At 50.7% G+C, this 10,514-nt stretch overlaps 1 protein-coding gene across 2 annotated transcripts; it reads left to right on the top strand.

The window, feature by feature from the left end:
- The first annotated feature begins 1,099 nt into the window (after positions 1-1,099).
- PRKAG3 (protein kinase AMP-activated non-catalytic subunit gamma 3) lies at positions 1,100-9,183 on the top strand. Of its 2 annotated transcripts, none has more exons than XM_006763352.2 (12): positions 1,100-1,249; positions 1,642-1,797; positions 2,161-2,513; positions 3,473-3,554; positions 3,969-4,027; positions 4,146-4,191; positions 4,403-4,457; positions 4,650-4,776; positions 4,873-5,038; positions 6,788-6,825; positions 7,006-7,152; positions 7,496-7,946. In XM_006763352.2, the coding sequence occupies exons 1-12, from the start codon at positions 1,111-1,113 to the stop codon at positions 7,610-7,612; spliced, it is 1,485 nt and encodes a 494-aa protein (XP_006763415.1). In that variant the 5' UTR covers positions 1,100-1,110; the 3' UTR covers positions 7,613-7,946. The 2 variants fall into 2 exon arrangements, 1 of the variants encoding a protein (XP_006763415.1); XR_001513793.1 differs by lacking the exon at positions 1,100-1,249 and adding an exon at positions 8,549-9,183 and having other exon boundaries at positions 1,390-1,797; positions 7,496-7,724.
- Positions 9,184-10,514: the final 1,331 nt, after the last annotated feature.

Raw genomic sequence — 10,514 nt, 5'->3', positions numbered from 1 at the left:
AATGCCAAGGAAGGAGGGTGGGCAGCCACCAGAGCCAGGTTGGGATCCTGTTGGCACCAGAAGACGTAGAGACAGGAGACACAGCAGGATGAGAGGGTTGGGCTGCTGCACACCTGGTCTTACCTTCAAACCACAGGCAGAAACAGGTGTCTCTCACCCTGTGGACAAGTGTAGGTCCCAAGCCTTCAAGCTCATGGCACACCTTCAAGAGGATCATCACAGGTTCCCACCTGCCTGAGGCTCCTGGGTCTCAAATGGGGACGTCCGGACACATATTGGTCACTCTCCCGGAACCACCCACAAACCCCGTATCCCCAGCCTCCCAGCTAGCTGGCTGCAACTGCCCTTTCTAACTCTAACACCACCCCAACTAAGCTGGTACAAGGAAGAAAGGTAAGCTCAACCCACCTCTATTTTCCTTCATTTGCCATCTGACAAAGATGAGAGAGGCCCTCAGAGGAGGAACCCACTTCCTAGCCCCAATGCCCCACATTGCTCCAAGCCCCCGCCTCCCGCCTCCCCGCAACAGCAGGGTCCTTCCTGTTTGTCCTCAGAGATCTAGAAGGCGGCCCAGGACCAGATATCAAGATTCCAGGTTGCCCCAGGCCTCCCCACCCTGCCCCCAGGCTGCTGGGCTGGAGCAGCTGAGCCGCTGGACCCCTCCCTCCCAGCTGCCTGACACCCAGAGAGAAACTGATATGGGAGGGCAGGGTAAGGAGCCAGGCCCAGAATAGTGCTGCCCCGCCACAGTGGCCAGCACTTGCTCTCCATAGGCCCGGCTGGCCCCATGGAGCCCGAGCTGGAGCACTCACTGCGCACGGTACAGGGGTCCTAGGGAGGCCGTGAGGGGGAATACACCACACTGTATGAATGTGTGCGCGCACGTGTGTGTGTGTGTGTGTGTGTGTGTGTGTGTGTGGCCTGACCTGGATTTTCTCAGTAGAGAGCATGTGGGTGTCTGTGTGTATATATTCTTTGTGTAAGTCAGTGTACCTGGGAGTGGTTGCATTTGTTTGTTTCTAGTGTGTATTAGTATTTGAGTGTGGGTGTGTGGGTTTATGTATGTTTGTGGGGTGAGTGTTTATATGTTTATATGTGTTTGTGAGGTGCATGTGTATGTGTGTTTACGTGTGCACCGTGGGAAGGGAAGGACCTGTGCTCCAGAATGTGGGGCATTTTCCCACCCTTCAGACATTCTTCTCCCCGCAGACCCCATCCTGGAGCAGCCTGGTGGGTTCTCAGCATCAAGGTAGGTGGGCAGTCCTCTCTTGGTGGCCCAGTCTCCTTTCTCTGGGCCCCCAACCTCACCCACTCCACTAGCCTAGCTTTGGTCTTCCTCCCCTTTTCTTTTTTTGTTCTTTGTTTCTTCTTCCTTTTCCTCACCTGCTCCTTCCTCTTTGAAATGAAGAGAAGGTGGACCTATAGTCTGAAGACCCTGGTTCCGACTTTATCACTTACTGGCTGTGTGATTTGGGGCAAATTGTTTAACCTCTCTAATCTTGCTATGAGGTTTGGATGAGAAAATGTTGAAGAAAGGCCCTTTGAAAGCTTGAAAATATTAAACATTACTACTACTAACATTTTAATTGATTCTGTTATGTTATTCCCTATTAACCAAACAGGCCCCCTTTCCCCTTCCAGAGATGAGCTTCCTGGAGCAAGGAGAGAGCACTCCGTGGCCATCACCCGCCATGACCACCAGCTCAGAAAGAAGCCATCGGAAGCGGGGGGCCAAGGCCTCAGGATGGACAAGGCAGGAGGCTGTGGAGGAAGAGGACCTGCCAGGCCTGGGGGAAGGTGAGGCCAAGACTAGTTCTAGGGCGAATGGGAGGCAGGGTGCACGCAGTGTGAAGCCCCAGAGCCTGGGGCCTGGGTTTTGTCCTTGATTCTTCCAAAACACAGAGTTGGGCCCAACCCTTGTCTTGCAGCCTCAGTGTCCCCACATGGAAGAGGAGTACCACATTGCAGAGCCAGGGAGTCAACATGGGTTATTCGGGACAGCACCACTGTCTCATGTGACTCCCTGAGACTCAGCTTTCTCATCTGCAAAATGGGGCCCCCCATATCCAGGTTTCCCAAGGCTGCTCTGAGGATAAACTGAGACAGCACAAAATAAGGTACTTTGGGTGATGGAATTACGGTCCTCTCCCCCTCAAACAGGTCCCCAATCCAGGCCAGCTGCTGAGTTCATCGGGCTGGAGTCCACATTCCCCAAGGCCACGCGCTGGGCCCAGGCTGCTCCCTTGGACATCCTCCCCTCTGAGTGCTCAGTCTCAGCCACCGGCTCCAGCAAAGAGTTCCCAGCCACAGTAGCTTGCAGGTCTGAGCTCAGCCTGGTGGAAGAGAGACCTGCCCTGTGCCCATCCCCGCAGGCCCCGTTACCCAAGCAGGGCTTGGATGATGAACTGCAGAAGCCGGGAGCCCAGATCTACATGCACTTCATGCAGAAGCACACCTGCTACGATGCCATGGCAACCAGCTCCAAGCTGGTCATCTTCGACACCACGCTGCAGGTGAGGCCACAGCTCTGCTCACCTCCATCCTCCCGGGGCTGCACCACCACTCACACACTCCAGGATACCTAGCCAGGCCAGGCCTCCCAGCAGGTCCCCTTCCAAGCTCCTTCTTAGCACCCTGGAGACCAGTGTGGGGAGGGCGGCTCCTCTCTGTGAGCAACCCTAACTGTCATCACAGCTCTGCCACTTAGTATCTTGGGGTCTTGGGTCAGCCACGTTACCTCTGTCGTCTCTACAATGTGGGTAGGAATGCAAAGGACTCCTACGACATCCCAGGATAGGTAGGAACACTTTGCAAACCCTGAACGATGTGGAAGATATTCCAGAATGGCGTAGGGCACAGAGCAGGGGACTCTCATACCATATAAATAGGATGTGCTCTGGCCCCTGTTCTTCCTTTGGCTGAGCTACAACATGCCTATAATTCCATTCGTATCATCACGTGTAGTAAAACAGTGTTTCCCAAAGCATGGCATATGTGTCGTCCACAGTACATGATTTGATTCTAGTGACTTGTGAATAGATATATTTATATTAGTAGCTTTGTATTTATTTTAATATGTATTGAAATACAAGCAGCATGTTTAGATAGCATTGCTTAGGTAAGGCCAAAATGAGTCAATGTAAAATTTATTTAGATAAAAGTATTTTGTAAATCAACAAAATAATTATACCTCTAGTACTTATATTAGCAAAATTATACCGTGTGTGCCTATACACATATGACTTCTGAGTGGAAACACAGTTGTTTTCACACCCTGGTGCCTGGTGAGGGGATCACCCCAGTGCCTCTGGCCATCAGCAGCCTTATCGCTGTAGCAAACATCCCCGACAGGGATTATGAGAAAGACAGGCTAGCTGGTGTGGAGGAGGACCTGTGAGAAGGGAACCCTGGTCGGGACAGGGAACCACCGAGGGCAGTGAGAGACTCACCTTGACTTCTCCCTGGCCCTCAGATCAAGAAGGCCTTCTTCGCCCTGGTGGCCAACGGTGTCCGGGCTGCACCTCTATGGGACAGCAAGAAGCAGAGCTTTGTGGGTGAGGAGGGCTGGGAGGCAGAGGGGTGGGGAAGGGTCCCTCAGAGGAGGGACCTTGTGTGGTGGTTCTGCATTTAATTTTCCCATCTGGGGAGGAGTGACCCCTCCAGCTCTACTATCCCACCGTCCCAGGTCATAGGTGCTAGATAGAAAAGGGGAAAAGGGAAGGGAAGAACTTAGGAGAATAGAAAAGGGTGTGGGCGGAGGAGAGAAATTGGAGGAGAAAGGGAGAACCCCATTCCTCAGGCACGGGGTTGGGGGCTGCTCTACTCCCCTCCTCCCACAATTCCCATTGCTGTCTCAGTACTAGGACATTGGAGGGCCCAGAGGGGGGCGGGGGAGTCTGGCCCCTCACCCTGCCTTCCACCACAAGGCCCCAGGCTGATGCCCTAATACCCCACTCCCCACCCCACAGGGATGCTGACCATCACAGACTTCATCTTGGTGCTGCATCGCTATTACAGGTCCCCCCTGGTGAGGAATGGGCTGGAAGTCCAGCGAGCACCCATCTGGGTTGGTTGGTGGGGAGTTCAGGGAACCTGGTGCCCCAGGGCCTTGTGTCTGACTTCTGGAGGCCTGTCTATGTCTCTAGGTCCAGATCTATGAGATTGAAGAGCATAAGATTGAGACCTGGAGGGGTGAGCGGTCCGAGGGGACCCAGAAAGGGGCTGAGGGTGTGTGGGTGTGGGGCCAAGGAGCGTGGGAGAGGACGGGCTGTGGGGATTTCCTGGACAAAGAAGAGGAAGGGTGACAGGGAGCCCAGGGGGCCTGAGGGAGGGGATGCGCTGGTGGGCTATGTGGTAAGGCAGGTTAGCCGGTTCCCTTGGCCTGACTCGGCTTTTTCTTCAGAGATCTACCTTCAAGGCTGCATCAAGCCTCTGGTCTCCATCTCTCCCAATGACAGGTAAGCATCCCAATCACCCACCCGAGCCTTCTTGCTCTACACAGTCCCCTTTCCCACCCCTCAGTTCTGAACACACCTCTCATCCTGGGAGGCCCACAAGGCAGCCTCAGCACCTGTCCTCCCGTCTAGTGAGTTGGGATGCAGGGTGTCTCTCTCCCAGGCTGCCTCAGGCTCACTGTTCCCACCCCTCAGCCTATTTGAAGCCGTCTACACCCTCATCAAGAACCGGATACACCGCCTGCCTGTCCTGGACCCGGTATCAGGCGATGTGCTCCACATCATCACACACAAGCGGCTACTCAAGTTCCTGCACATCTTTGTGAGCCTAGGGGTGACCTGGTCATTGGGAAGGGGGCAGCTGGGAGCCCTGGAGGCTGCTCACCCTGATGGCACCATCTGTCCCCAACCCAACCAGGGCGATCTGCTGCCCCGGCCCCCATTACTCTACCGAACCATCCAAGATTTGGGCATCGGCACATTCCGAGACTTGGCTGTGGTGCTTGAGACGGCACCCATCCTGACCGCACTGGACATCTTTGTGGACCGGCATGTGTCTGCACTGCCTGTGATCAACGAAGATGGTACCCACTCCAGGATAGGACTTAGGGGTGCGGGGGCTATGAGGGGCAGAGGTCTATGTGGCATCAGCTCAGGGCCCAGGGCCCAGGGCCCAGGGTGGAGTCTGGGTTAGAAGTCTCTGCCTGCTTTGAGCCTACTTAGCCTCTCTGTGCCTCAGTTTCCTCATGTATAAAGTGGACTTCTTAACAACACCCACCTTCTGACTTTAAAGGATGATTTTATTATTTTTTAACATATTTTTATTGATTTCAGAGAGGAAGGGAGAGGGAAGAGAAAGAAACATCAATGATGAATCATTGATCAGCTGCCTTCTGCACGCCCCTACTGGGGATCAAGCCCACAACCTGGGAATGTGCCCTTGACCGGAATAGAACCTGGGACCCTTCAGTCCACAGGCCAATGCTCTATCCACTGAGCCAAACCAACTAGGGCCAAAGTATGATTTTATTTATTTTATTTTATTTTTTATTAAATATATTTTATTGACTTTTTATAGAGAGGAAGGGAGAGGGATAGAGAGTTAGAAACATCGATGAGAGAGAAACATCGATCAGCTGCCTCCTGCACACTCCCTACTGGGGATGTGCCTGAAACCAAGGTACATGCCCTTGACCGGAATCGAACCCGGGACCCTTGAGTCCGCAGGCTGGTGCTATCTATATCCACTGAGCCAAACCAGTTAGGGCAATAACCAAAGGATGATTTTAAAGGTTTATGTGCTATCAAATGAACATAATGAGAGGAAATAGTAGATGAGTTTTTTTTTATTTTAATTCATCCTAAAATGGGCCATGGGACCTTGTCAGACCTCTATTTCTTACTCTGAAAAAGGGTCAGAGGAATTACAAGACCACTTCTTTGGTAAACCATGGTTATAAATGATTTAAAAGTTAAAATTGCCACAATGAAGCTACATATCAAGAAGTATTCTAATTTATTTTTTATCATGAAAAATTTCAAATGCATGAAAATGGTAGAAAACACTATATAATGAATCCCACATATCCATTGCCTGGATTGAAAGTTAACGTATTGCCGTAATCAGTTATTTTTCTTTTCTTTTCTTTTGCTGAAGTAATTTAAAATAAAAATATAGACATCATGTCATTTCATGCCTAAACATTTGTTTGCATCTCTTAAAATATTTCCTCTATCACCTAATAAACTATAATTTATTAATGTTATCTAATATCCAATTCTAATTCCTATTTCCCTATTTTCCCCAAGAACAAATACATACAGTTGGTTTGTTCAAACCAGGATCAATTAAGGCCTATATTTTGCTCCTTTTGTCCTTTAAATCTTTTAACTCAAAACTGTTCCCTCCCCCACTTAATTTTTATGATATTGGTGATGAAAAGCCTGGGTCAGTTGTCCTATAGAATGTTCCATCCACCCCCAGCTCTGCCTGTTGCTTCCTACAGGTGGCCTTTACCTGGTCCTCTATTCCTGTTTCCTGTAAACCAGAAATTAGATTTAAGACTCTATCAGACCCAGGCTAGAATATTTCATAGGTGACTCAATGTGCTCATATTGTGTCAGGAGGCATGATGGCAGGTTGTCTGTCTCTGTGATGCTGTGTGTTTGGGTTCAGATAGTGGCCACCTGATGCTTCATTATAAAGCTAGTAGTCTAAGGCTGGGCAGGGGTGGGTATTGAGGAATTTATTCCAAAAGCCCAGCCCAAGCCCTTGCACAGCATCTGGTTCTGATCCTCTTCCGTCTCTCTCTCCCCACCCGCCACTCCCGCAGGTCAGGTCGTGGGCCTCTACTCCCGCTTCGATGTGATCGTAAGTGTCTGTGGGGAATGGAGGGGAGCTGGAGCTGAGGGTGCTGCAGGGAGGCTGTGGGTGTGAGAATTAGTCATCTGTGGAACAGGGGGACCTTTTTGAGTGCGTGGCAGACGATATCCACTGGGCTAGAGCCTGGTTGAAGGGGTGACTAAGAGCGATACTTCCCTCCCTGCCCAGCACCTGGCTGCCCAGCATACCTACAACCACCTAGACATGAGTGTGGGGGAAGCGCTGAGGCAGAGGACGCTGTGTCTGGAGGGAGTCCTTTCCTGCCAGCCCAAAGAGAACTTGGGGGAAGTCATCGACCGGATTGTCCGGGAGCAGGTACCCCGTGCCCTTCATACACGTTCCTAACACATATGGTCCAATCCTTCTCATGAACTGCTCCAGCTCTTCCTACACATTGGGCACCTGCCCTGTCCTCCTATTTCATGGCCAAGCTCTTGGTGTCCACACTGGTCTGCAGCTGGTCCTGTCCATTGGTCCATGTTCCATGGGCCACAATTATCTGATCACACAGAGAGGTCAGAACCTTAACTGATTTCTAAGAGGCACCCTCTTGCTCTCCCAGTTATGTCCAACTGTTGTCCCTGATTCTTGATGCCAACCTCACTGGTGCCAGAGCCGCATGGCCCTGCCCCCTTATCCACCCTCTGTGGACCCACAGGTACACCGGTTGGTGCTAGTGGATGAGAACCAGCATCTCCTGGGCGTGGTGTCCCTATCCGACATCCTCCAGGCACTGGTGCTCAGCCCTGCTGGCATTGAGGCCCTCAGTGCCTGAGAATAGGAGTCCTCATTCCCAGACTGCCTTCCACAAGCGGAGCCAATGAAGAGAGCCGGGCGTCGGCCTTCATCTTCCCCCACCCCCATTAGCTGGTTCGACTCTGGTTCAGGTAGGCTCTGCCCTGGGCTTTTGGCCTCAGCACCAGCCCCTCGGTCTTTCTGGTCTCCCTATCTCAGATTGAGGTACCCTGAGGATGGGAGTGGCCCAGCTCATAGCTGAGCAGTCCTGTGAAAACTATGAGTGTCAGGACTCACCATGGGGCCACCACTTTGTTCCATTCTTCTTTTTTTAAAAAAATATATTTGTATTGATTTCAGAGAGGAAGAAAGAGGGAGAGAGAAATAGAAACATCAATGATAAGAGAATCATTGATTGGCTGCCTCCTGCATGCCCTCTACTGGGGATTGAGCACGCAATCGGACATATGCCTTGACTGGAAATTTAACTGTGATCTCCTGGTTCATAGGTCGATGCTCAACCACTGAGTCACATCAGCTGGGCATTTTGTTCCATTCTTTAGCTGAGGTCCTAGAGCCCCTCATAAGAGGGACAGGGGCCAAGGTAAAGACAAGGGCCGTGTGATATGACTTCAGGCACTCTGGGGAGATTAACCTGCCCTCTCACAAATCAATTCCCACCTGTTTCGAATTCCACTACTGGAAGGAAGCAAGTTAAACATTTGTTGAATGAATGGCATCTCCCCACTCAGTAAAAACTAAGGCTAAAAGGAGGGAGTTTCTAAATACTCATCTCAGTAAATTCCACGTGATCTCAGACTTTTTCCTGGGAGTGTGTTTGCTAAGGGTTGGCATAAGGGTGGGGCGAAAATTTCACCTACTTGGCAGTGGATGGCAAGACTGAGGTTCCCATATTGGAAAGGCAACCTCCTCTCAGAGGCCATCTAGTCACCATCTTCTTCTCTTTTCCTCACAGGCTTCTCCAGCCCTCCCTAAATGCCCTTGCCCTGACTATTCTCCCAGAAGCCCTCGGGAATGCCCAGTGCACTATGGGATGATGACATTAAGGAGAACAGCTGAGTCAAGCCTAGAGATCCCTGAATCAGAGGCACTGGGATTGCCCTAAGGCCCACTGCTCCCTGTCCACCCACATCACCTTCCCCCACCTGGGTTGTGACTGGCCCCAGTGGGGCCACGAGCCCTCAGCACATGGGTATAGTCAGGGGCTCAGGATTCTTCGAAACTCCTAAGAGTCCCCAGCTGTTCTTCCCCCTGGAGAACCTCTGACCTCCTACTCCCCCTGCATTGTCGTTTCAGGACTGCTGGGGGCGCCATGGAGCAGCAGTTATTTGTAGAACTGCCTGTTAGAGTGGCCCTCCCTCCATTCTTTTCCTCAGCTCTCACATGCAAACAGTGTTCTCCGTTCCCAGTGATGGCCCTGTATTCAGATGACTGACGATGGACATAGAGAAAACAAAAACAAAAAGAACAACACACAAATTTAGGTTTGATACGTTTCGCTCAGAAAATGCTACAGTCATTTAATCTTGTGGCAAGACCCCTGCACTTTCTGAATTCGAAGATACAGAAGGAAAATCTGTAATTAGCAAACATTGCAAGTGGCGTATTTTTGTGCAGAGTGTTATTCCACCAAAATGTCTTTTTCATCTTTTATTTATAACAAAACCATAAAGAAAATATTACTTACATAGTAGCTACAACTCACACCATATCTATTCTGCAAGAAACATAACTTTATTTTTCTAACACTGAATGTAATTTCTATTATGAAGCCTCATTTACCAGGTGGTAGAAATGAATCTCAGTCAGTTTTGGGTTCCCCTTCCAACTTTTCCTGGGGTTAAGTTCGGTGATGGGGGGAAGGCTTTCAATAGTATGAGAATTTGTTCCTCAGTCTTCATCAACCATCCATGTCAGCTCCTGCTAAAATGTCCCCATTCCATCTGGTTGTCACTTGGTTGGTCACTGGTGGGCATGGCCCTTGCCTGATGCTCCCTCACTTCCTACCATGAAGCCTCATTGGGCCTGCCTGCTCTTGGGGCATAAGAACATCCTAGCTCCTGGCCCCGCACCCTCTGGGCTTCAGGAAGCTCTGTGGGGCTGTCCCAAGCCCATCTGCTGAGATGGACAGCAAGTGGCCTGTTCTACTCTGAGCCGTACAGTTTTCCCAGCCTTTACCCAGGAAATATGGGGCCCAGGGCTCTTCTACTCTTTTCCCTCCAAACTTCTCTGGGGTATTAGTCATTCTTCCCCCACCTTCAGAACAGCTCCTTCCAGGGAAAACGCAGAAGGGTCAGTCTTTGGTGCCCTGGGTTGCTCAGCACGAACAGAACTTCAGAGGCCACAGCACAGGCTTTAGGTGAAAGGGCAGCCCGAGGAAGGCAGTCTTCCCCCTTCAGAGCAGATAGGTCTGCCCCCCTGGGCCCACCATCCTGAGGGCCAGAAGTTCACCTGCCTGGGGAGAACGATCTTTCAAAGGTACATTTGCTGTGCTGAGTTCATGTTTACTCTTCCTCAGTTACCCTCAATCCTATTGTTCTTTTCTTACAGTCAGGTAGGGTGGGTTATCAGGGAGCCTCACTGTGATATCCTTCCCGGTGACTTTTGGGGGCAGCCCAGAGTTCCTGAGACCTCAGATGCTGGAAGTGTGCCTCATCACTGGCCACTGATGGACTCTGTGCCAAACTTCAAACCAGAGTTGGTGTTTTTCACCCTCCAGAGAGAATAGTGCAAAGTAAAGAGCTCATGCTATTATATCATATCAATCCTGTCAAAGAAACATTAGACAAGTCTTGTCTGGGCACTGTGCTGGAATTTTAACTGGTAGAGGCCATTTTCAAGCCCCCAAGATAAGCAAAAGAACTTAATGTGCACATCTGGTGTAGGTGCATTGTTCTGCAGGTATATTTCAATAAAAATCT

Source organism: Myotis davidii, unplaced genomic scaffold, assembly GCF_000327345.1.
Source record: "Myotis davidii unplaced genomic scaffold, ASM32734v1 scaffold575, whole genome shotgun sequence".
Lineage (NCBI taxonomy): Eukaryota > Metazoa > Chordata > Mammalia > Chiroptera > Vespertilionidae > Myotis > Myotis davidii.
Note: the sequence above shows the minus strand (reverse complement) of the source record. Positions and strands in the feature narration are given on the sequence as shown.